We start from the raw sequence: 27,206 nt of genomic DNA, 5'->3' as shown, positions 1-27,206 counted from the left end.
ACTGCGCCACCAGGGAGGCCCCCCTTTTTCATTCTTTTGATATCCAGGCTGTTCTGTTGGCTTATCCTGGGCTTACAGTCAACTAAAATCTGTAAATCTTTTTCACATGAACTTTGGCAGGCTGGGTCTACCCTGTGGGTACTTTCCCAGCTGAGAGTTTATAATATTTTATACATATCACCATGTTTCTGATGTTGGGATTTTTTTGTGTTTTTTTGGTATTTTCATTCTATTAGCCAATTTATTTATATAGCATAGTAGGATTTTGGAACTGGAAGTGATTTAAAGAGTACTGCAGTTCTTTCCCTTCAGTGTGACACATGAGTCCCTGGTCTTGGAGAAACTGCCAGTGGAGGGATGGTTGGGTGCTTCGACGAGATCGGATTTTCATTCTCACACACCAGGAGTTTAGGTGGGTCAGGGAGGAGGAGAACCGTTAGCTGAGGGCTGGGCGCCGTTAGGAATTGACACTTGGACAACTTCATTCTATGTGCAACTTTACACTGTTTCATTTTCGTCTTGTGTACTTTTTTTGATTGATTTCCTTCATCTCTAAGTTCAGGAAGAAAGTATTTGCCACTTCTGCTTTTGAGGTATCCTATGCTGGGATACAGTCTGAGTTTTTTAAACATTTATTGAAATTATCTAAGATGACTTCTGAGAAAGTCAAGGAGCAGCAAGTAGTATTGTTGTTGTCATACTTGGTAAACATAAAGTATAAAATATGTTAGGTGGAAAATAGATTAGACCAGTTCTAACTAATATCCTTTACTGGCCAGAGTTCTGATGTGCCTGTTGATCAAGATGAAAGAAAGGGGATGCCACTGGTGAGTATAGTTTATTTCCAAAAATGGACTGAGATGATACGAGAGAAAAGACCTGTTTCTACCACTCATCTGAATGAAATTTGGGATTCTTGAACATACATGATAGGTTTTATTCAAGAATGCAGTTAATGCTGTAAAAGCTAGTGTGGTGCAGTATTTTAAAACTGTAAATAATATGGTTTATAACTAATATTTATAAGCCATAGCAGAACCCCTTCTGGCAGTTAAGTCAGGCAGTCATGCATTAGTAAGTTTAAATTTCTAACATGCTCCTGGAAACTACTATGGATCTCACAGATGCGGGTGACAGGGCTGTGAATGGGCTGCCAGATAAGTGTGTGCAGGTTGCATACTGCACAAAAGCATCCATCCGACAGGGCAAGCAGGGGCTGAGATCCAGGCCACACTTGGCATACCAGAGTCTTTTTGTTTGTGAGGTTGGAGAGGACAGGGGTTTTGGGCTTTCAGTAATTTGGACAAAGGCACCGTATATGCAGAGGGTAGCCCTATGCTATAAATTATTTTGTGTTTATAAAAATTAATATTGATGTTGTCAAGGTGATTCCATACTGTGTCCACAAATGTTATAATTGAATTAGATTGATTTTACTGCAAGTCCTAGGAAGTAGCAAGAGTATTTATCTGACTAAGAGGGCTAATGGTTTATCTAAACTCAAGTTTGAGCTGTCAGCTTCATAAGACAGGCCAGTTCTTACTATTATCACAATTTTTATTTAAGCTACAAATTTTTGTCTTAAGTAATTACCTATGCATATAAAAGGGCAGTCTTTTGAATATCGCTTTTAGACTGTCATCTAAAGTTTTTAGTTTCTGTGGATAGGGAAGTTTATTTTTCAGATGGTGTCCCATGACTTAAATTTTGTGTGTTATGTAGTGAAGCATTTGGGGGCACTTAGAAATGTATGCTGAAATACTGCATTGAAAATAATTTATCATATATTTAAAATGAAGAGTTTTTTCCTCCAAATAATTTTGTCCCTGGAAGGCTTTATCTAATAAAACTAGACAGTAACCTCTAACATTTCTTAAAGTTTAAGAAAAATGTACTTTTTTAAAATTAAACTTTTTGTGAGATTGCAAAAGCAATATATGTAAATACAGAAAAATAACATGTTGATAAGCAAAAATAAGGAACCACCGAATTTCTTCGACCCAGAGATAACCATGGGCAGTCCCTTCCAGATCTTTAGTGATAAGCAGTGTTTAAAATTGCATCTCTTTTGCTGAAAATAAGTAGAAGAGATAATAGCTCTTAACACATACATACTTTTAAAAAAACCTGTCAGAGTTTTGGCCCAGAATGCCAAAATGGACTGGGTGCATGGGGTGGGGACTTGTTCTCTGGGCTGCAGCGCACGCTACCTACACAATTTCCGTGCTTCCTTCAGGAATAAAATGACCTTGAAAAGAGAGAGAACTCATATGCATGAATAGGGAATTGTAATTTGTATTCAGATTTCTGGATTTTTTTTTTTGGTCTCAGTGGGTGGTTCTCCTATCCAACCAGTCAACTCTCACATCCAGTGAATTACTAATACTTTCCTGTTTGACCTTTGGAATTGTGCTTTGCCTCATCATCTTCTCTCCATTTGTATTGCCACAGCCCTAGCTGGAGGGCGTCATTTCTTCCTGCTCAGATGCTCCTTTGTTCACAGTGGATTCGTTTATTCGATCTGATGTGAGGAAAAGGGCCAGGCACTGGGGTGACAAGGCCCTTGGTTCTGGGACTGAGCTTCTCAGCAGGGTGAGGGCAGGGAACTAAGCCATTCCCACTTCAGCATCCTCCTTCCTGTCATCCTCCTTCTGCTGTTTTGTCCATCAAACCCATTCTCTCCACAGCAGCCGTGTGATCTGTTGGAAACTCTGCTGGCCCAGCCTCACCTGTGTCAGCCTCCCGCCATGTGCTAGGCGAGGGGAGCGCCCTCCTTGCCTCTCCTGACCAGCCTCGACTCCTTGAAGGCTCAGCCCGGGGCTCCTCTCCTCCTGTCCTGCCCTCTCCTCCCTTCACTGGTGACCTGAGGCCCGTGCCGCTCCCGTGGCCTCCAGTGCCTGATTTTCTAAAAGGTGCTGTCTTTCTTTCCCCACTTAGATGGTCATGTTCATCGACAGCCCCAGTGCCCAGCACTGATCCAGAAGAGTCTGTGTTTCTGTAAAATGGAAATAGCATGGTTTTCCTCAGAGGGTTGGTGTGAGGATGCAGCGAGGTAATCTATGTGAAGCATGGTGTCTGGCACGTAGTTGGCTTCCATAAGTGGGGGGTTAGTGCCCGAGATGTGATATTAACTTAAACTACTTGATTCGATGAAGGTCTCAGAAGTTCACCTTTTCCCTGGACAGTGTGTGTATGATTGTATAGAATATTGGTGTCACACTTTCTCTACCTGATATTAGGTAAGGTTCATGAAAATAGTCATTTTATTTTTTGTCTCTTTCATTTTAACCTATACAGTTTTCCTGCCTGACTTTGGTGTATTTTCAAATAAATATATTTAAATTAAGTTTAATTAGATTACATTATTTATTTTACACTTTAAGGTAGAGAAACAGAAAAGTGCCGTTCACTTGCCTCTCACATTAAAGTGTGTGTGTTTAGTAAATACCAACACAAACCTGCAGGGTCCACAGAAATGAATCAAACGACACCCCATTCCCAGCCCCAAATGTCAGTGCTGTGACCTGTATTACCACAGCGGTCCGGGTCCCGTGGGAGTGGAGGTGCTTGAACGCGTCTGGAAGAATCAGCAGATGCTAGTGGAGAGTCGATGGAAGAACATTCTAGAGTAAAGGCTCCCCTGCTTGCCTGCACTTGTCCAATGTGAGCTGCAGCCTAAATGACAGTTTCTTGAAATGAGGATTCAAAGGTATTTATTTTGTCATATTTTCCTACCCTCCCATTGTCAGGGCTAACGTAAAGTTGACAGTTGAAAATTATTTTCATTTGTTTGTATATTAGACTAAATTGTCATAATCAAGGACTAGCTAGGCAATACATCACATCAGACTTAAATTGAGTACTTATAACATGTGAAAAGAGTTGTAATGTTTTATATTGATGAAGAATTTACATTATATAGAAATTAATTCCGTAACTCTAAGTAATGGACATTTGAGTTTTAACCCACTTAGATTTTGCTTCCCTTATGGGCTGCATCATAACATTGTAATATCCCTTTGTAGACTTCGATGGCTAAAGCTTCTGGTCTAGTTTTCCCATTTTCAGCTAGATTTATGTGTGCATTGGGGTGGTGGGATGGCTTTGTTTTATTGTTCATCTATGCAGTATATACACACCATGATCCTGAGAGAGATGGCTGACGGTGGTGGTGATCTTATGTTTGAGTTAATTGTAGCTGGTCCCTCCGCTGCACCCACCCCCCTGACACCCCCACTTCCTTAAGTCCAAGAATCCTTAACCTGGAATCTGAGGATGGAAGTTGGGAGTGGAGGTCCCTGAACTTGGATGGGGAAAAAAATTCACCTTTATTTCCACTAACCTTTAACTGCACTTTAACATCTTCAGTTATGAGTCATCACCCTCCCCGTAGCATTAGCAACTCCTGTGATAGTAACATCAATAAAATCACGTGTTTTCATATTGCATTATAGTTGCTACACATCTCTCAGAAATACTGTATATGCTCATCATTACTTTGAATTATGGCAGACATACGATTTGCCGCTAGACAAGTTTGGTAATAAGCACATAATGCTTTATCATAATTATTTGGATAATTCCCTCTTGGTATAATTCTTTTGTATTGCTTTGTGTAAATGCCTATGGCATTTAAAAATCTAACTCTGAGAAGAGTCCGTAGGGGTTTGTCAGAGGGGGTCTGTGGCACAGCGAGTTTAGGAGCCTCTGCTTTGGTCCCTGGGGTGCATTTGAGAGAGCATACCAACATTTACTTTGGGAGGACTGGTAGGAATGTGGGGTATGTAATTAAAAGCTGAGATACCGTCTCTCATTCCCATACACCCCTTGCCTGTTGCCTTAACCCCTGGCAGCACGGAGCTTTGCACAGCCTCAGTAGCTCTTGTGGTCATTGTAATATACGCTCACCACAAAAAAAAAGCGTTAAAGTACATTCTCTGTAGCCTTTGAAAAAATATGCTGAACGATTCCCATCCAAAAATGGTTAAAATAAAAATAGCTTAGGTGCTTAAAGGGGCAGCCTTCAGCTGTCTAGAAAAATCTTATAATCCGAAAAGATTTAGTCAAAGTGTTTCTGGTTTGCTATTTTTACAGCATCTGTTCCTTCTGCAAATATTTGTTGTATGCATACTATGCACAGGCATTGTGTTGGAGATTCCACAGGTTTATCATGGTTTCTCTTCTAAGGTCTACTTGAGATATCTCTTATCACTTAAAAGCCTTGAAATCACTAAACTTTCAATTGCAATCATTCATACATTGAGCATACTTGCTGTATGCCAGGCACTGTCCTAGGCACTTTGGGCTGTATCAGTGAGCAAAATAGACAATAATTTTTCTGTCTTAGAGCTGACGTTCAAGCATTTAGGTGTTTTATGCTCTGAAGTTTGTAGGGCTGTCCTGAAAGTGCCACAGAAACTGTTTGCCACTCACAGACCTGTGTAGTTTTGTAAGGTAGTGGTTTTCACTCTCTGTTCCTGTGGGCCTTGTGACACCTCAGGGCTGGCAGGAGGAAGGAGAAGGGAATGTCCTCCTTCCCCAGCTCCATTTTAATCAGAGCTTTGCTACTCTTATATTTTGGGGATTGCTGGGAAGTTGGGGGTGGGGTGAGCTGGGCGAGAGTTCCATTGCCTACAGGATGTTTGGAAATTTGGTCACATTAAAAATGTGATTGGCATTATCTGTGGCTGGCTGATATGGAATAAATTTTTGTCACTTATTACCAGTTCTGTACTGAAAGGCAGTTGGAATAATAGCAAGCTCATTGCCTTTAGGTGTTGTTACTTTAATAATAGAGAGTTGACCTTTTCTTACTTGGCAAACATGAAGGTCACAGTTGGCATTTTTTGGAAGCTAATATGTGCCAGGCTCTACACTAACAACTTTCACATTGTTTAATTTTCTCCTCAAAACAACCTAAAAGTGTAGCTGGTAATATCCAATTTTGATATAAGAGGGTGCTGAGCTTCTAAGAAGCTGGGTGTCTTGCTCAGACTTGCGCATGAAGTGGCAGAGTTTGGAGCTTATTTTGGCATTTCAGCTCCAGAATTCCCTGTAGGAACTGTCAGTGTAGTAGATTCATGGCTTCAGCTGGGGAAGGAGTTAGGGCTGACTTTTTCTATCTTTTTAAAGTTTATTCTGTTTCTGCTCCCACATGCCCTCTCTCCCCCATCTCCCTCCGAATGGAATGTTTCTCTGTGGTCTAAAAAGCAATACTGGGTTCACTCTCATCTCTCTTACTTACCTCCCCCCCTTCCCACATGCACACAAACACTTCATGCTCTAAATGCAGCTATGGGGAGCCTAAGCGGTGTATGCAAAGTTTGGGATGCTCCTCACACGTTTGTCAGAACAGCTTCTGATTGAGCAGAGTTCATGACAGCTAGCATGAGGTTAATTGGAACTGGATCATGAATAGGTAAAAAAAAAAAATTTTTTTTTTTGGTATTTCCATTGTGTACAGTGTTTGCAGTAAATGAAATTGATGCTGTGATCGGAAAGGAATGAGATGGTTCTAGGATGGGTTGACACTATGCCCATGATGATAAATGCAGAAAGCTGTGATCCTTTTTTTTTTTTTTTTTTTTTTTTTAAGTAAAGGAAATGGCCATTTAGTATACACAAGCAGCCATAGGTAAGAAAAAAACCACTAACTGTGTTATTTCTGGGCTTGGGATTATAGGCAACTTTAACTTTATATGTTTTTGTATTTGTCTTTTATATGGATGTGTATTAAGCTTGTTACTGAAAATAAAAGATGACTAAAGAGTACATTCTGCTGCTGAGTTTAAAAAGGAGTCTGGGGACTTCCCTGGCAGTCCGGTGGTTAAGACTCCTTGCTTCCATTGCAGGGGACATGGTCCGGGAACTGTGGCTTCATGAACTGTGGGTTGGGTGGGCCTGTGTGTCCCACCTAATGAGTTTAATATGTTTGGTCCTGGGTGATTTTAGGTAGAAGAAAAACAGTATTGGTGCCCAGTGCTCTAGCTGGTTTCACTGTTTTGTTTATAAATGCACACTATGTGACCAAATATTCCTTTATTGAAGATCTCTCCTCAGTGATACAATTTCAAAAGGGCATCATTTATAGAAACTAATTATGGCGTGTGTCCTGGAGAAGGAACCAGCGCTCTGTTTAATGGTTTCTTATAGCACATTTATACGTTTTTAGTTCCCCTGCCTTGTAGAAAAGAGACCGCAGTGTCCCTTTTCAAAGATTATGTAACATACATAACTGATACCGGGTGATTGCTATGGTTAACTGCTAGTTCATTATATTTGTGAATGTTTTGTAATCTTGGAGAGATTATTTTGAAGTAAACTTTAATCAAAATTATAGAGTAGCATTTCTTATAAGGCATTTGCTCTTACTTGTTTAATAACCTGAGACCTCTGAAATACAGTCAATTTATTTGCAAATCAAATTTGCCCTTAAATGGTATAAATAGCTTGTCAGATATCTGTGTGGCGAGTCTTGTGTTTTTGTCTTCACTAGTTTGTTCATCTGTGCTGTGAGCAGAGTCTGGATCTGTGCAGTTGGGCTGCTTTATTGCTGTTCACAGCTTGCCTAGGGTCTTAATAATCCCATGGATTTTGAGTGTGATGGTGTAGCGGGCAGGGAGAAGAGTGCATTCCTTACCTCGGGCATGACAGAGGACAGGTGGTAGGAGAGCTGAGAGCTGTCAGGTGCTTCTGAAAACTGCAGGTGCCAGGGCCCCACCTCCACAGGCTGCTTCACCTCAACTGATGAGTAGTCACTCGTTTTTAAAATTATTGGCAGTTCTAATGTGTGGCCACATTTGAGTTGTGAATCAGTGCATTAAATGAAGAGGGTTGGACTTTGAGGACTCATGTTCCCAGGTTGAACGTCCAGTGATTACTGTCAGTGTTTATGCTGACCATTGAAAATGTCTTGGCTTCTCAAAATTGTTTTAGAAAACTTAGGAAGCAACTTCATAATCTTACAGCACTATCTTCTCCTACTCTCCCTTTCTTCCCCCACCTTCTTTTGTTAGCTCCTGCAGCTATTAAATCACTTCTTGAGTTGGATTTCAGTCTCATTGTTTTAAGTGTTTGTAGAAAAATGCCAGTTTAGCCAGAAGGTTGTAGTGAACCTTTCAAATGATTATTTTGGAATATGACGCTGGGTTTTGTGTTTGCATTGCACCTTTCATGGGGTTTAAAAGCTACTAAGATAAGAGTTTATCCAGTTTGCCGTATCAGAACTAGAGTGGCTGAATACTACTACTTCTGTTTGATCTGGAGGATAGAAAGCTGAGGCAGTCCTGACTGAGGGTGTGAGGCCTGCGTTAGGGGCCAGCAGTCATCAGCGTTTCTGACGTGCCAGGCGCTTCCCCAGCCAGCTCACAGCACGTTTGATCTTTCTTTGGGGAAGATGTAATGCATTCATCTGCCCTTTGGCTAATTGTAAGCGCACAGCAGGAGTGGAGGCATTGGTTCCCTTTGAGGAGCTACGACAGACCTCTCCTGGGGACGAGACTTCTCCAGCACGCATTGGAAATTGCACATGCAGACGTGTCTCTTCCTCCCTGCACTGTGAACCTCTACTAAGGCCAGGAGGAATCTCGCCTTATTCACTGTATGAGGTGTATTCACATCTTTATTTCGAATCTAGTCTTGACAGGCTGGATCGTTGGGTAATATGAATGCTCACGCATGTCTTATATAGAGAGCATCAGACAGCTGTCTTATTCTCTTTAAATAACTTAAGTATGGAGCACTAGTAAGAAGGTATTTTCTTAGGCGTTTTGTATGAAATTCAAGGCATGTAAGATAGAGTGAGGAGACACGGTTTAATTTCGTTTTCTTCCCCTGTTTACCTTGTTTATGACCAACAAGTACAAATAGCCACTCATCAACAAAAACAAAACACAAGTCTGTTCCTTCTGGAAAATAATTATGTGGAATGATTATTTTCTGTTTGAAGTGCTTGTTTTAACTCCTTGCAGTGTGGGAACATTTAATCCAACGGACAAAACACAGTGTGGCCTGCCATGTTTTTGCAATTTTGGAATGCTTTAATCTTAAATAACAGGAGGAAATGCTAGAGTTCTAAATGCAAATATGGGCTGCTTTAGATTCATTTAATATTTTAGTTGTTACTAGTTGGCAGAAAAACAAAAGTGTAAACGTACAGTGAAATGGCTTTTTGTTCTAAATACTGTTTCAGGAGCTCTTTCCTAAGTCCTTGTGAATAAAATTACACTTGCCGTGTGTTTATAATCCTTTAAAATCCACAAATCCTTGAAAAGAAACTTGACCCACAGGTTTAAATAAGGACTTTATTTACAGAAATGAATATTTCTAATTCTCTTAGAGTACCATTTTCTGGCTGCTTATACAACAATATTCACTCAAGCCTGCTACAGAAACTTCATACTATACTGTGTATTTGTTAGTATGTGAATTCAAAAGAAACTTGTTTTGGCTGTGAAATAAGTGCAGACTTGCTTTAAAATTGACCTTTAGTATAAATTCAAATAGGTTGACAGAAGGGCAGTTCAGTAAATTTTTATATGTCTAAAAGAGGGCCTGTTTCTTCCTTATTGGCGATTCATTTCAATTTACATTTTTGTTGTGATTCCTGTTATTGAAAGAAGACCATATCTCAAACCCTCATTGAATTTATCTCAGCAAAATGCTTTTCAGATTCTTGTTTTTGCTGCAGTTAGTTGATTTACTTTATCTGCTTATCTGCAATCAGAAATGACGTAGATATTATTGCTGTGACTAAACTAAAAAAAGATTTTTTAAAAGTACTCAGATCATATCGTGGGAATAAACTCCACTGACCTCAGCCTATTTGCCCTGAAAGTGTCTGTATATTTGCAGTAAATATTGTAACTTGAAGTATACGTTCTCATAGACTAAAGTGTCACCTTGAGACATTTTTCAGTTGCTTGTTTACTTTGGACGGTCAGTGTGGGCATCCCCTCTTTATTTTATATATGTCTGTCTGTAAGCTGCCAACTTCAGCAGACCCGTCTCAGCCCTTCGTTTGTTTTCAGCCCCCTCCTCTCCCTTTCTTGAAGAAGGAGTGCTTGTTTCCTTTGCCACCTCTGGCATCATCCTTGCCTACCTGCCTGTCCTCCTGCTTCTCTGCCTGTGATTCCTCAGTTTCTTTATACCTGAAATGTTGGTGTATCCTAAACATCTCATCTTTGCCCTCTTCCTTTACTTTCCCTTTTTCTGTTCTCAAGGCATCAGCCACCTCTGGTCTGTGTATATGTGCTGGTGATGTCCAGTCTAGATCTCCTGTCTTGGACTCCAGGCTGGCTTGTCCAGCTGCCCACTAGATGCCTTTACTTTCAAGTCCTCCTGGTCGTACTCAGCATGGACAGGAGCAGAGTTCATTGTAACCTCTCCTCAAGCCTGCTGCTTCTGTGTTCCCTACTGAAGAAGTCTAAGCCAGAGCCCTGTGAGTCCCGTGCAGTCTTCCACACCCTCAATGCCCCTGTCTGGGTAATCACCAAGTCTTGTGGGTCTGTCTTCCAGAATCTTTCACACAGCCTTTCTCTCTGTCTTCAGTGCTTGCTGCTTAGTTCAGGTTCCCAGCAAACCCCATCTCTGTTACTGTAAAGGGTTCTAACCAAATTTCCCTCCAGGCCCCACTCCCTTCCAAGGCAGAGGGCTACCTTGTGTTCATCTCACACTTCTGAATCCCTACCTTCTGACATCCAGTCATACCAAGGACAACGTTTGAAAATTAAATGAAGTAAATGGCCCAGTTCCCTTACGTAACAAGCAACAGTGTAGGTGAGTCTAAGACAGAGTTATAAAGAATAGAGAATTCAGGGACTTCCCTGTGGTGCGGTGGTTAAGAATCCGCCTGCCAATGCAGGGGACACGGGTTTGATCACTGGTCCAGAAGATCCCACATGCCACGGAGCAGCTAAGCCCGTGCACCGCACCTACTGAGCCTGCATGCCACAACTACTGAAGCCCATGCACCTAGAGCCCAGGCTCCGCAACAAGAGAAGCCACCACTGTGAGAAGCCTGCGTACCGCAACGAAGAGTAGCCCCCTCTCGCAACCAGAGAAAAGCCCATGCACAGCAATGAAGACCCAACGCAGCCAAAAATAAAATAAATAAATTTGTTAAAAAAAAAAAAAGAATAGAGAATTCAGGATTTCGTCACAAGTGGACAGTATGCTTTCATTTTTCTTTTTTAAAAAATTTTTATACAATTTTTAAAGGTTACTTTCCGTGGCTTCCCTGGTGGCGCAGTGGTTGAGAGTCCGCCTGCCGATGCAGGGGACACGGGTTCGTGCCCTGGTCTGGGAAGATCCCACATGCCGCGGAGCGGCTGGGCCCGTGAGCCATGGCCGCTGAGCCTGCGCCTCCGGAGCCTGTGCTCCGCAACGGGAGAGGCCACAACAGTGAGAGGCCCGTGCACCAAAAAACAAAACAAAACAAAAAGGTTACTTTCCGCTTACAGTTATTACATAATATTGACTGTATTCCCTGTGTTCCACAATACCTCCTTAAACCTATCTTACACCCAGTAGTTTGTACCTCCTGCTCCCGTACCCTTATGTTGCTCCTCTCCCCACTGGTAACCACTAGTTCTCTATATCTGTAAGTCTGCTTCTTGTTATATTCACTAAATTTGTTGTATTTTTTAGACTTCACATATAAGTGATATCATACACATATAAGTGATTTTCTCTGACTTATTTCACTTAGCATAATGCCCTCTAAATCCATCCACGTTGCTGCAGATGGTAAACTTTCATTCTTTTTTATGGCTGAGTAGTATTCCATTGTATATATATACACCACCTATTCTTTATCCATTCATATGTTGATGGACACAGGTTTTTTCCATGTGTTGGCAATTGTAAATAATGCTGCTGTGAACATTGGGGTGCATGTATCTTTTCAAATTCATTTTTGTTTTTCTCAGATATATACCCAGTAGTGGAATTGCTGGGTCATATGGTAGTTCTATTTTTAGCTTTTTGAGAAACCTCCATACTGTTTTCCACAGTGGCTGCACGAATTTACATTCCTACCAACAGTGTACGAGGGTTCGCTTTTCCCCACATCCTTGCCAACATTTGTTATTTGTGTTCTTTTTGATGATAGCTGTTCTGTGACAGGTGTGAGATCACTGTGGTTTTGATTTGCATTTCCCTGATGGTTAGTGATGTTGAGCATCTTTTCCTGTGCCTGTTGGCCATCTGCCTTTCTTCTTTGGAAAAATGTCTATTCTTCTGCCCATTTTTAAAATTGGGTTGTTTGTCTTTTTGATGTTAAGTTGTATGAGCTGTTTATATATGTTAGATATTAATCCCTTATCGGTCATATCATTTGCAAATATTTTCTCCCATCTACTAGACTGTCTTTGTTTTGTCAGTGGTGTCCTTTGTTGTGCAAAAGCTTTTAAGTGTAATTAGGTCCCCTTTGTTTGTCTTCACTTTTATTCCCTTTAGGAGACGGATCCAAAAAAATATTGCTTCAATTTATGTCAAAGAGTGTTCTGCCTATGTTTTCCTCTAGGAGTTTTATAGTATCCATTCTTACATTTAGGTCTTTAAGCCATTCTGAGTTTATTTTTGTATATGTGTTAGAGAATGTTCTGATTTCATTCTTTTACATGTAGCTGTACAGTTTTCCCAGCACCACTTATTGGAGAAAAGACAGTTTCTTCTTCTCATTGCGGTGGCTTCTCTTGTTACGCAGCATGGGCTCTAGGCGCATGGGCTTCAGTAGTTGTGGCACATGGGCTCAGTAGTTGTGGCTTGCGGGCTCTAGAGAGCAGGCTCAGTAGTTGTGGCACATGGGCTTAGTTGCTCCATGACATGTGGGATCACCCTGGACCAGGGCTCGAACCCATGTCCCCTACATTGGCAGGCGGATTCTTAACCACTGCACCACCAGGGACGTCCCCAGTGTATTAATTTTGTATCCTGGAACATTACTGAATTCATTGGTGAGCTCTTGTAGTTTTCTGGTACCATCTTTAGGATTTTCTATGTATAGTGTCATGTCATCTGCAAACAGTGACAGTTCTACTTCTTCCTTTCCAATTTGGATTCCTTTATTTCTTTTTCTTTGATTGCTTGGCTAGGACTTCCAAAACTGTGTTGAATAAAAGTGACGAGAGATCCTTGTCTTGTTCCTGATCTTAGAGTGAGTGCTTTCAGCTTTTCACTGTTGAGTATGACATTAGCTGTGGGTTTGTCATATGCCTTCATTTTTTCAAAAAATGGTGCTCAGGTCTGTTCTGGTTAAGGGAACTAAACTATGAAAATTTTACAAACTTAGGCACATGTGGAGCCCACTTTTTACTTAGTCTCCTAGTATACTTGAATGACTTACAGAAATGTTTTAAAAACGTTAGATTTTTAACTATTTACAATTTATTGTTGAAACTGTGTTTGACAGTACGCCTTCAAATATTCTGAAATTGTTATATTCTTGTCAGGATCCCTGAGATTCTTTTTTAACCCCAATTATCTCCTTGATACGCATATTCACACAGCTCACTAGAGCAGGGAGAGGCACCTGCTAGAGCAGGGAGAGGCACTGGTCTTTGACTAAAGCGTGTCTTTCGAAGATTCTAATCAAAGGATATGAGAGATTGGTGGTAGGAAAAATGACCACAGCTCAATTCTGACCAAGGACGATGTAATGTGCTCTTTAGCCTCCTCTGACCCTGTGAAGCGAGGGAACAAGCAAATTCTCAACTTTGTGTCTTACTTGTGTTTGTACCTTTTATTGCTGAGTCACCATAAATTCATGTGACTTCACACATTTTCTCTCCCCTTTGGTATGTAATGAAAGACACCATTCATTACTCACTTCAGATGCAGTGGAAGACCCAGCATATAGAAATGTCAGTTATTGTTTAAAAAAAAGCCTCAAAAGACTGAGTAAGCTTTGAATTTTCTGTTCAGAGAGTGGGGTTAATAATTAGGAAGATTCACATGGCTCCTGATAAAATAATTTTACCCACTTGCTCAGAAAAGCAGCAAGGTTTATACTTGCATAAATTTTTTTTTGAAAAAGTCATTATTCTTTACCCTTACAGAAATAACTTTTACCTGAAAAATCTTGTAAGCATTTTTTTTCCCCCAGAGAGAAAAACAGGCTGTTTTTGCCAAGTTCCTGTAGTGACTGGTTGGCAAAGGTGTGAATGAAATCTAGACTTTCTACTTTCTTCTCTCTGTCCTGTCTTTTATATTGATGAACAATTTTTAGGCCTCCACAGGATATGTAATTATTTGTCAGTGGAGGAATGAGCTACAGCTCAAGAAAATACTCAGGGCACATGGTTGCTTGATGTTGAAATTCCGGCTTCCTTAGTGTCATTTAGGTCTTATGCTTCAGGAATTAATTTTTTAAAACATAAAATCTCTGAAGATAAAACTGACTTTTTGTACGATAAAAGATCTTGAAAGAATACATCTTAATCTTTATGGCAGAGATTGTCTTTAAGGTGTGCTTGGTACGAAATCACAAAGAGAAAAGTGTTTTGAGTCATTGGGTCTTTGGGGATTATGTTATGAACACAGAATATAAGCTTGCTTCTTAAAATCCACTAAAACCACTTCCCTTTACTGTATGTATTGATCTTTGACTTGGATTGAAAAGGGGTTCTTTTCCCTCTATAATGTCGTTAAAAAGACATTGGGCCTATGGGTATTGGGTCTTAAATTGGATTTTCTTACAAAGAGAAAAGGAAAAAATGGCTTTGGGTGTTAGGGCATAAAAACTAGGCCCTTCCTTATGAAAATTGAATTTGTGCCTGTTTTGTGTTAATACTGAAGCTGTACATCATCCAGATGACTGTACAGATGCTTATTCATGCGGTTGAGGACTCATCTTGGTCTGTGGCTTCTTTGAGGGATCTTGTCAGAAGCTAATGATGAGAGGGTGTAGCAGTAGTGCCGACAGTAGCACACGAGATCCTTTTTTTCATTCTCTTGATCATGACTTTACATTAGGAATCAAAGGCTTTAGAAGCTCAGTGGAAAGAAGCCCCAGTGTGTTGCCCTGATGATGATACTGTCATGGGTTGCTTACTCCTTGATTAAAACCTCCTAGCTGTGTAGTCAATACTATTCAACTATTGGGGAATATAAGACTGAGGAATAAATTGTTAGTTGTCATTAGAGAAAATAATGATGTTATGATTAGAAGAAAGGTTGTATAAGATAATTACAGTCTTGTTCTCCTCATCCCATCATTTATTTTGGAAGACTTGATGCACTGCCAAGACGCACTGCCATGAAATTAGAATAACTGCATAATGTTTTGGTGGCAGCTTCCCGGAGGAGACCTTTGGCTTTGGAGTGGGGGGACCAGCCTGAGTTTGACTTGCCACGTGTGGCTGTGTGGCTGTGAGCTCCTTACTTAAGCTTGCAGGGTGTTGGGTGCGCGAATCCTCTAGCATAGCCCCAGCGTGGAAGAGGTGCTTAGTAAATACTTATCCCCTTCTTGTCTCTGTTTAAGTTGCCCATTTCCCTCTCCTGGTCCCAGATTCCCAGTGGGATGCTCCTTCAGGCCGGTGCGATGGAATACGCCGTGTGCCTGTGGGGAGAGCATGGCGTTGGCTCCTGTGGATGCGGGCTCTGTGCCACGCCAACCACTGCGGGTTCCAAATAACACTCCTTCCTTGCCCGGCAGGTGCCTGAGATCATCAGCTCCATCCGGCAGGCCGGGAAGATCGCCCGCCAGGAGGAGCTCCGCTTCCCTTCCGAGTTCGATGACACGTTCGCCAAGAAGTTCGAGGTGCTGTTCTGCGGCCGCGTGGCGGTGGCGCACAGGAAGGCCCCGCCCGCCCTGATCGACGAGTGCATCGAGGGCTTCAGCCACGTGAGCGGCGGCGGCTTCTCCTCCTCGGATCAGCTCCGGGCTGCGCCGCAGCCGCCGGGGGACCGGGAGCGGGGTCCGCGGCCGATGCGCAAGTCCTTCTCCCAGCCCGGGCTGCGCTCCTTGGCCTTCAGGAAGGAGTTTCAGGATGCAGGCCTGCGGAGTAGTAGTTTTTTCAGCTCCTTTGAGGAGAACGACATCGAGAACCACCTGATTAGTGGACACAATATTGTGCAGCCGACGGATATTGAGGAAAATCGAACTATGCTCTTCACGGTAAAATATTATCAAAGCCTCATGCGCATCCCCAGTCTGATCTGTGTGTTTAAAAGAAAATCTGCTTTATCAAGCGAAGATTCTTTGTGAATTTCTTTTGGATTTATGTGTGAATCCATATGTTTTTATACTGAATAATTCTTTTCTCAAGATAAAATCCTTATTTAGTCCCTAATTAGCCTTTGGAATTCATCAGGGGGTCACATAAAGAGACTTTTATCTTATATCCTCTATGATTTTTATCCCCCTCCCCCATGGTTGTGAAGATACCTTTTCAATGTGGAAAGAAGAGTTAATATGTGTAAAAGAGGCCCCCAAAGGAGATTTTTTAAATGGATATTAATTTCAAGTAATGTATTTCAACAAAATCTTTTTGGAAAATACTCCTTCTTTACTGTTTTTACTGATTTGTAAAATACTTACCCTTTGTTGTCTGGATAATTAGGTTTGGGGATAACATGATATTTGAAATTGATACCCAAGCTGAAATATTAGTTTAGCCAATTGCTCACTCACTTTTTTCTGGAAATGGTTTGGTAAACTGACAGCCAACTGCCAGAAAAGGCATGGGCAGGGAAGCTGTCCCTGGCAGTCGCCGCTCCTGGGTTCCATGCTGATCTTGGCTCTTTTGGTCAGGGTGCCCTCCCTGGGAGTCCTCTGGGTCTGAGCCGATGGGACTCAGCTGGCTCAGTAGCAAGCTGGTCTCTGACAATATAGGGAGTGGATTGTTCCTCGGCCTCCTCTGTCTCTTCTTTGGCCTAAGCCTGACTGACATTCTAGAGAGAGCAACATGAGCTTAAATGTAATGTCTTGGCATCTGTGCCTAATTCGGGGCAGTGGATGGCCCAGGGGTGAGGAAGCTGGCTGTGTGGATGTATGCAGGTTCAAGATCAAGATGGGGTGTCGGAGGGCCGATTTCTTCCTCTTTTCATGGTTGACCTAGTATACTGAAAAGAGTGCTATGTTGGCAGTCAGTCTGGTGCTGTAATGTGTGATATATATTTTAAAAAAACAAAACAAAGCAAAAAACCTCTTGGTGTCATTGGGAAAGCTGCTCAGTGCATTTATTTTCAAGTACTTATTATGTGACTGCTGTATACAGGGTCCTGTGTAATACATTAGAAATACAGCAGTGAACAAGACAGGCATGATCTCTGCCCACGTGGAATTTAGATTCCAATGAGAGACTGGCAATTGATTGTACAGGTAATTGTCTCACTAAAATTGTGATAAATGCCGTAAAGGAGAAGTAAAGGATGCTGTGAGGGCATCAGGGGAATCAGGGAAGACTTTCTTGAGGAAGTGATTTTCACTGAGCAGAGGTTTCATTGTGGCCAGCTGGGTTCAGGGAGCAGCAAGGTGAGGGAGGGATGCTGCACAGTTAACAGTGTAGTTATTGCAGACGTCCCCTGCTGTAATGGAGATCTGTTATGCTGATCCAGGCCTGTAAGACAGTGTTAATTTGTGCTAACGCTCTAGCTTTTTTAGAAAGCCAGGTAAGCAGTAGTGAATACCTAACACAGTATACATTCAACAAATGGTAGATTGTTTTAACAATAATTTAAGAAGACTTTTCTAATCATTAGGAAGTGTTCTAGAAATCTTGAAAGAGAAGCTCCTGTTTCCTGGGAGGTTCACTTATGTAGAAACCTCTCTTCCTTACAAAGGGGGGGATATGGGAACCTGAGGCTTAGTTGCCAACTTCTGTATATTTGGTCCTTTCACCTCAAGACTGCTGCCTGATGTAGGTGAACACACTGATGGTTGTCTGTGCTACCTGAAATCTGTAGGATAGATTGTGACCTTGAAGTGATTTTCTACATGAGATGGTCAGAATTCTATAGGAGCTTGACCCATTGAGTCTTTATTTTCATAGGTTATGAAATGAGAAAGTTTGTGTATAAATCTGAATTCAGTGTTCATAAAAAGCTAGTTTCTTTTTTTGTTTGTCTTTTAAGATTGGTCAATCTGAAGTTTACCTCATCAGTCCTGACACCAAAAAAATAGCGTTGGAGAAAAATTTTAAGGAGATATCCTTTTGCTCTCAGGTAAATGGAGATGGGTTATCAGCTCAATTGCCATTTGATTTTTTAATGAATTCTTTTACTGTCATTCAGCAGAAGTGATTACGGTCACAAGATGTATGCTTTCTAAGTACTGGGTTTGTGATCTTGCATTTCCTTTTGTGTATTAAGGCAAACTATAAATATAATTTTGAAATTAAGAATTTTCCTTTTAGCAACCATCCTACTGGAGAAAATAGGTCTCCTTTTCTTTTTTTTCAGGCATTGGTCGTAATGTTCCACAGTCATGATTTCCAGGTGTGTGTGTGTGTGTGTCTGTGTGTGTGTGTGCATATTTATATATACATTCACACACATATAATATATTTAAATAGATACTTATTTTTACTTTATAAAAATTCATAACTTTGGGGGTACCAAGATCATTATTTCTTCTTCCTTAAAATATAATAAATAGTGACTACTTTTGAGGATGTTTTCCTCAGAGTACAGTATCTACTTGAGTTTTTGCTTGCAAATCTCCTGGGTGTGTTTCATAGAGAGATTTTGGAGAATCTATCAATTATAACGAGCTATGCCAATTTTACTCAGGATCTTCCTAGCAAAGTAGTTTGGCTACTTTTTAAAAGTCTGACTTATTTTCTTGCTTCCATTTTCTCAAAATTAATAAGATATAATGAAAGTCTCATTGTTTGTTGATTTATAATGTGATCTACATAAGAATGCAGCAGGGAATTTTTTCCCCCAAAAGGTGAAAATAAAGAACGTTCCTGAGTAAGATCAAATAGGAAACCACTTTTTCCAAATCATATTCCCCTGAGGAGTAACCACTAGCATGTGCTTAACTTGTGTTGGAGAACATTGATGGAGATGCCAGGGTATGTCAGTGATTGCCTGTTTATTGGGAAATACTTGCCCTGAAAGTGAGATTCTCCATAGATGTTTTATCTTGATTTGCTGCTATTTCTATTGTAATGTTAGTATTAAATATCTGCTTTTTCATGTGATAGTTTAATTATTTCCTAAAGGGTACAGTTTACAAGTTTACATGATCACCTGCCCTTCAAGCTGTCAGCACTCATGTCTCTTGCCTGCTGGTGCTTTCAGGAGATGCTGCATATTAATGTTTATGGGTGATGTCTTATCTGTATTAAGGTGCCTCTTAGCTGATACTTTCAAAACAAGCATACATATTAATATTTATTAAAAAGAGCTCTTAGGAAACTATAGTAGAACTTTGGCCTTCATATCTTATGTTTAAAAGCGTCTCTATTCTTTTCTGTGTATAATTTTTGACTCATCCTTCCTACCCGTTTACTTCAGTATTTACATATTTGTTATTTTAGTAGTACATATGTTTTAAAACTTTTAAACTTTGTGTCTGCATGTGTTTGCGTGTGTGTGCATATGTGTTTTTATGTTAATCTCTCGTCTGCTTATTCCTTGATACCGAAGAAGAATTCTCATTTTTTTGTGTCAGCTTTTCTCCACTTCCTTTCACTACTAAAATGAGCAGTAAAAACTCCAGTTTTCAGATCTTACTTCTCTTATTGTGGGGATAATCAGAGTAACATTTTAGTAGAACTTCATATTTGAGAGATGTTTTTAGACATTTAAAATATCTGAGAAAATAATACTTTTATAGTGTCCTTTAAAATTGTGCTGTGTGAATCTTCAGTTGAATGTCTGGCAGTGGTGCCTTTTCTGGATACAACTCACCATTCCTTGTTCTTGTCCCTGCCTTCAACAGGGTATTAGACATGTGGACCACTTTGGGTTTATCTGCCGAGAGTCTTCGGGAGGTGGAGGCTTTCATTTCGTCTGTTATGTGTTTCAGTGCACAAATGAAGCTCTGGTAAGTGAGAAGGGGCCATTCTTAAAGTCTCCTTTACAAGGGATTTTCAGCCTCACTGATTTCTTTATTTAGCAAAGCCATATGGCCTCATTGACATATTATTTGGCTTTAATTATTCTTTCGTCACTATTTGATAACCAGCTAGTACATACCCGAGACTTAATTCGATGTGCATTTTCAATTTACATCATTCTTAAAGGCCTGCTCACTTTCACCCTCTGCTTTAGCATTTTTCAAATGTCATTTTGGACTTTTGATCAGAAGAGTTGGTTTTCGTTCAGTATTTAATTTGCGTCTAGTTTTTACCTTATCTCCTTGAAGAGCTTTGAGCATTTGTAGTGTTTCTAGGCTACGTGTAATCCTAGCAGGTATTATGATTATTATCCATTAACCTGTGACTAATAGTCCAGAAGAAACTTAAAGTACTGAGTCTTTCCACAGAGTCCTGAAATCTCTGCCCAGCTCTTTTTTTTTTTTTTAAATAAATTTATTTATTTATTTTTGGCTGTGCTGGGTCTTTGTTGCTGCGCACGGGCTTTCTCTAGTTGCGGTGAGCGGGGGCTACTCTTCATTGCAGTGCGCAGGCTTTCTCATTGCGATGGCTTCTCTTTTTGCGGAGCACGGGATATAGGCGCGTGGGCTCCAGTAGTTGTGGCTCGCGGGCTGAGTAGTTGTGGCTCACAGGCTCTAGAGTGCAGACTCAGTAGTCGTGGCGCACGGGCTTAGTTGCTCCGCGGCATGTGGGATCTTCCCAGACCAGGGCTTGAACCCGTGTCCCCTGCATTGGCAGGTGGATTCTTAACCACTGCGCCACCAGGGAAGTCCCGTCTGCCCAGCTCATTTTAAATGGACTTTTTGCTGACTGTAGTCTCCTCTCTTTGATCAGGTGGATGAGATCATGATGACCCTGAAGCAGGCCTTCACAGTGGCCGCGGTGCAGCAGACAGCGAAGGCGACGGTCCAGCTGTGTGAGGGCTGCCCCCTGCAGGGCCTGCACAAGCTCTGTGAGCGGATTGAGGGTGAGCCGGGGTGGGAGGGCGGCAGGGTCGGTGCGGGGGGCAGTTAAGGGTCCTGGGCAAATTCGTTGGAAGGTTCTGCCCCGTGGAGGGCTTGTGTTAGTTACAGGGCTCATAGGTGGATGTCTTCTGTATGTCAGGCACTGTGCCTAGACCATCTCCCCTCAAGGGGCTCTGAGGGCAGTGGAGGAGTAAGGGGACCACAGGGAACAAGACCAGTTGCATTGTTATCAAGGTGGTGTGAGTGGTCAGTCACTTCAGCTGCCATGGAGGGGTCTTGTAACAAGAGAGCTAAGAATTTCCACCGGGTAAGTCAATTACAGGGTCATCGATAACCTCTGCCGGAACAGTTTTAGTGGAGGGAGCGGCCATAAGGTAGGTTGCAGTTGAGGAGCCCATGAGAAAGAGCACAGGAAGTGATGCTGCGAGTACGGACTACGATTTCTAGAAATTTGGCTTAGGGAGAAACTGCAGTACATGTTACGGTTTGCATACTTAAGATGTGCCTGGCACTGTACTAAGTGTTTTCTTTAACATGTATTATCATCCACTTAATCCTCACCACCTCGTGGGAGGAAAAGGGATTATTTGCACATTTCAGGGATAAGCAAACTTAGTTTCTGGGATTTGGGGGTGATAACCATCCTGATGGGTTTGAAGTCGTATCTGATTTCCCTTTTTAAAGACAAATTGACATCATCTTAAGGTCTTTGAAGTTTCATTTGCTGGCATTCCGGTGCTCTTTAAAATGAATCAAAATAATTACCATTTTCAACCGTGTTTTCCTAGCTGTTACTCTTTGCTGACATTATACAAAATATATTTGGGAACAAGAAAACGTGTGCTTTAACAAGAGATCCCATCTGAGAGGATCACTAACCCTTTCCTTAGTGGTTGTCAAGATAAGGTAAATGATGACAGAAATGTCTCTTATGAGTTTATTAAGAAGCCAACAATGACTTTGGCCTTGAAGATAAAGCAGATCCTGATCTGCAGGAACTGGAAGGGTTCCAGAGTTCCACCTGATAAATCTTTCTTTGGTCTGGCTTAGCTTTCAGAAAAATATAGCTGAAAAGTTTAATTGTGGTGGGGATTTTGCTGCTATCATTTCGGAATTATCATTTCATTTATCTGTTTTACTGGATAAAATCCAAGCAAAGCAGAAAGCTATGCTAATGTAAAAACAGCCAATAAAGAGCACAATTAGAAGGCTAGTGAGGGTTATATTTTGCCTACATGATGGGAAGCATTTCTGAAGTATAGATGGCACATTATTAGAGCCATTCTTAGTAGGGGAGATGCTGATTATTTCATGAACAGTTCAAGGTTCTTGCGTTTTGCTATGTTGCATCCCTAATAAGTAGAATGAAGTCGTTTATTAAAGCTCATTGTATGTTCCCATAGGAGTAGTTCTAATAGGAAGTTATGATCTGGCCAGGAACTCCATAAACTGTGGAGAGGACCAATGACATGGCAGCAAAAAGAAAGGCTTAAAGACTGTTTGGTTTTTTTAAAATTTATGTATTTATTTTGGCTGCGTTGGGTCTTCATTGCTGCACGCGGGCTTTCTTTATTTGTGGTGAGCAGGGGCTACTCTTCGTTGCAGTGTGAGGGCTTCTCATTGCGGTGGCTTCTCTTGTTGCAGAGCATGGGCTCTAGGTGCATGAGCTTCAGTAGTTGTGGCAAGCGGGCTCAGTAGTTGTGGCTCGCGGGCTCTAGAGCGTAGGCTCAGTAGTTGTGGCACACGGGCTTAGCTGCTCCGTGGCCTGTGGGATCTTCCCAGACCAGGGCTCGAACCCATGTCCCCTGCATTGGCAGGTGGATTCTTAACCACTTTGCCACCAGGGAAGTCCCAAGACTGTTTTCTTAATAAATTGATATAGTCAGTATGCTCTGGAATCTGTAAAATAGAATAAATACACTGTACGTATGGGTGCTGTTGCACACTTACAACATGTAAGGGGTGCAGCTGTGCTGATTCCGTGTTTGAACTATGTACAACTACTAGTATTTATATAGTGTTTTGCTTATTTTAAAGTTGAGAGGAGCATTTTGGGAATTCTTGGAATGAATTATACTTTCACTAAAAAGAAAAAAAAAGTTTTACTGAGGTTTCCTTTTGCTCTCTAAGTAAATTTGCCTTCAGCAAAGCAAAGGCATTCATCAGAGCTCCCTTTAATAAGAGCCTTTTCAACCAGACAGCGTGAAGGCGGGCTCACTTGCCTTGCTTCTCCCCTCTAAAACCTTTTGGCATCACGTGGGGAGTGCTGCCTTCTTGCTGCAGAAACTCCCGTCCTCCCCCACCCGCCAAGGCTGAAGGTAGTGAGAAGCCCTGTGGAGGGTGCACAGTGGAGAGCAGGCGCTGGGACCGCAAAGAGCACCACCTCTGGTTTGAGATGGGGCAGGAAGGACCTAATGAATTGAGGCACCCTGAAGACAAGGATAGAACTGTCTAAGGATCTCTCCAGACCTGCTGAATATGAAGAGTAGTCTGTATGATTTCACCTGAGATTGCTAGAACTATATATAATTAGTCTGACTCTTCTTGGGGTTTTTCTCCACACGTGAATGTCTCATCAAGCAGTACAGTGTGTCCAAGAGAGGATGTTTGCACTGTGTCATTCACATCCATATGCAGGGAGGATTTTTATTTAATGATTTCTGAGTGCTAATTTGACTCGTAAATTTAAACACTGTTTTGATTCAGCATGTAACTGGTTAGTGCAGTAAAGCCATCTCTGTTTGCCTGGCTTGTATGACCTGACAGCTTGCCTGAGGAGTACCTGAACTGTGCTCTGATAAAGCTCATCTGTCCTTTCTGCACTTTTACTGACCTCTTTTTTTTCTGATTGAAGAATAGTTGACTTACAATATTATTAGTTTCAGATGTATAACATAGTGAGTCCGTATTTTTATTTCTTATGTACCATACAATATCATTATGACATTATTGACTGTATTCCCTGTGCTGTACATTACATCCCTGTGACTTATTTATTTTATAACTGGTAGTTTAATGCCCTGGTACATCTTAATCCCCTTCACCTATTTCAGCCTTCCCCCCTTCCCCTCCCCCCTGCGACCACTAGTTCTTTGTTAAGTCTGTTTCTGTTTTGTTACATTTGTTTGTTTTTAGATTCCACATACAAGTGAAAACATACAGTACTTGTCTTTCTCTGGCTGACTTATTTCACTTAGCAGTTCACTTCAGTGTTGAAGGTAGTGGTGTCAGGTGACTTGACTGCCTGGGTAAAGGAGCAGTGGAGCGTCCTAGGGTGGTCTCTGGGGGCAGACAGATGTGGGTCAGATTCTGACGTTGTTCCTTCCTTAGCTGATAACCTTGGGCAAGACATTTGACTTCACTGTGCCTCAGTTTCTTCATCTATAGGCCTTGGGATTGCTAAAAATAGTGCCCACTCCAAGGATTATGTCGAGGATCAGATGAGATGATTTATGTAGTGTTGCATGAAGTGGCACAGCAATCACTTAAGAAATATTGGCTTTTATTTTTATGGTGGCCTCTTAGGGTTTTCTTGGCCAGAAAAAGAAAACGGTGGTGGAAAGGGGAAGGACTTCTGGGAGCTGCAGTGGTTTGAGTAGGGGCAGCGACCTCGCCACCGCCTGTTAGGAGGGTGAGGGCCCTGCCTTCTGCTGCAGGGGGTGGGGTGGGTGATCGAGGAGCACTGGCGCTGGGGCCGGCTTGGTGCTGATTGGCCTCCTGACCTGTCAGTCGCGTGGCTTCTCGGGACCTCAGCAAACTCGTCTGTAAAACAGAGGCCTGGTTTCTAAGTCCCTGTTCTAGACTTCAGAGCTGTCCCCTCTGGCCATCTTAGTAATGTAGATAAATCTGGCCCAGAGACTTGGCCAAGGCCCTGCCCAGTGGCTCACCCTCAGGAGGAGAAGACGGGGTGGCATGTGGATGGGGACAGGACTACCCTTGGAATAAAAGTAATCAGCAGCAGTTTTTTTTCCAGGATAGTTAGGTCAGCAAATCCTTTCATCCCAAATCTTTTCATCATGGGTAGCATTTATCTCTGGCACCAAGAAAAGGCAAAACAGGGTCTGAGCCATACATGTGTGGAGAAGGAACTTTCTGAAATACCAGATTCTAATGGACATTAAAATTGCAACTTTATTTTAATGACTTTCCTTCAGAATCCTTTGTAATGTTATTTAAGTGGCCTTAAGACTATTACTAAGCATGTGGTGGTAAAGGGAAAGTTGTTAGCCACACAAATCACTTTCTTGTGAAAGAGCCTAACCTGTAAGAGAAGAATGTTGGTCAGTTTTCAAATGGGGCAGTAGTTATTTTTCCTTAAGGGAGATTGTCTAGTTTACATATAAATACTCCCTGAGAATTTATCGTTTTCTCCGGACAATGTTCTGGTTGTGTGAGGTGTTCTAACATGGAGTAGTGGCGAAAAAAGGCAATTTGGAACCACTCAAAGCTGACGCAGAGTCCAGTATGGGGTCTTTGGGAATTAAGTGAGCTCTCTGGGTCTCAGTTTCCTTAACTGTAAAATGGGGCTAATCGAGTCCTCTTTACCAGATTGTTCTGAGTATTAAATGAAATGATACAGGCCTGATGTTTAAGTCAGTGCTTACCACGTGAGGGCTCAATCAAAAAATGTTGCTTGTTGTCAGGGTCATATCATCACTGACATTATTGATTAGAATTTCCATAAAACCTCAGAAGCCTGAAGAAGGTGGTTAAGCCATGTAAGAGGGGGGAGTGAGCATGGAAAGTGTTAACTCTACCTCGTAACTGTTACCTAGAGTGTTCTCATGTCTCTTTTTTTCTCTTAATAGGAATGAATTCTTCCAAAACCAAACTAGAACTCCAGAAGCACCTGACAACATTAACTAATCAGGAGCAAGCAACTATTTTTGAGGAGGTTCAGGTACAGTACTGGTTTTAAATTTCCAGAAGGAAGAAAGGAGGCAGCTTCTCTGTGAAATTTTATTTATAAAATATAGCAAAGCAAACCTGTCAGATCCTCAAGGAAGTGGGCCTGAGTTCCTCTAGGTTTAAGCTTTAACAGCCTCGGGACAGGGGCCAGGTCAGAATTGCAGATTCCTATCAGGGCTTGGTTTTTCATGTGCAAACTACTAAACCAGGGGAACTCTCCCTTAAGGAACGAGAGAAAGGAAACAATAAAGTGGAGAGAGCCTCAGCCTGGGAGACAGGGGACCTGGATTTGGGTCCCTGAGCACTGCTCTCCCTGGGAGACCTCTGCTAGCTCCTTCCCGCTTGGGATTTCAGCCCTAAGTGTGAGAGTCTTAAGGATATAACATTTTGTACATGAAATTGAACATAACTTTTCTTCCTCACTCTTTTTTTTCAGTTTTGAAAATAAATTTAGGTGTGACCTACTATATGGTATATCAAACCTAAACATAAAAAGAAAATACAGAAGAAAACCCAAGCTCATCGGTTTTCTGCATTAAGCCTGGAACCGCATTGTCGTCCTTGCGTTTAGATGCACTTATCTCGGGAAACCACACGTGTGTGTGCTGGCATGCCTATAGTCTGTTCATTATGAATCTTTAATGAGCTCATCAAAAATTTCATGTCTGCTTTAGCCGAGGGGCATTTTCTGTGGTTTTGTGGCACTTTCCTAGGGAGGAGAGTACATCAGAACAAAGCATAAGTCTCTAGTGGGGAGGAGAGTGCCAGGGGTTCTGCACATAGAGAAGTCTTTAAACAAAACAAGACGGCCAGCAAGTCTAGACTGTAGGTTCTCTCTCCCTCTTCACTGAGGGAAAGGCTACAGACAGTGCCCGTGATCTGTTTTCTGTTAGAGTGAAAAATTAAAGAATTGTCTTTGACTTTTTAATCACATGTTCGAGTTGTCCTTCCCTTGATCTTCTGCAGTAGGATTGGCATATGTTTGTTTGAAGGAGCGCATAGGAAGAGTTTTTTAATTTCATAAATAGCTTAGAATGTAACAATTTCCAATTGCCTTCAGTTTTCTTGTTTTCTTTTGAATTGACTTGAGACACATTACTTTGTTTTTTCTTAAAGGATCTTTAATGTTCTGAGTACACAGTACTCTCAGACAAATTTAATGTGATTTGTACTTGGAATTCATAAATGGATGGACAGTTTGCTTCTGATTGTTAATGCATTTGTGATGGGAGCTGGGTCCCTTTTCTTTTTCTTTTTTTAAATTTATTTAAATTTATTTTTGGCT

General features: G+C 41.5%; 1 protein-coding gene across 7 annotated transcripts in view; it reads left to right on the top strand.

Annotated features, from left to right (window-relative positions):
- The window catches only part of TBC1D1 (TBC1 domain family member 1), a 231,997-nt gene that overhangs the window by 110,101 nt on the left and 94,690 nt on the right, over nucleotides 1–27,206 (top strand). For all 7 annotated transcript variants that reach the window (XM_060111224.1, XM_060111254.1, XM_060111233.1 and 4 more), the window contains 5 exons: nucleotides 15,656–16,117; nucleotides 18,076–18,165; nucleotides 19,892–19,996; nucleotides 20,883–21,015; nucleotides 25,822–25,913. In XM_060111224.1, the coding sequence (XP_059967207.1) occupies nucleotides 15,656–16,117; nucleotides 18,076–18,165; nucleotides 19,892–19,996; nucleotides 20,883–21,015; nucleotides 25,822–25,913 (882 nt within the window). The remainder of the gene's footprint in view (nucleotides 1–15,655; nucleotides 16,118–18,075; nucleotides 18,166–19,891; nucleotides 19,997–20,882; nucleotides 21,016–25,821; nucleotides 25,914–27,206) is intronic.

The sequence above is a fragment of the Mesoplodon densirostris genome, chromosome 1 (genome assembly GCF_025265405.1).
Source record: "Mesoplodon densirostris isolate mMesDen1 chromosome 1, mMesDen1 primary haplotype, whole genome shotgun sequence".
NCBI lineage: Eukaryota > Metazoa > Chordata > Mammalia > Artiodactyla > Ziphiidae > Mesoplodon > Mesoplodon densirostris.
The sequence above is the reverse complement of the archived record's forward strand: the minus strand, read 5'-3'. Positions and strand labels throughout refer to the sequence as shown.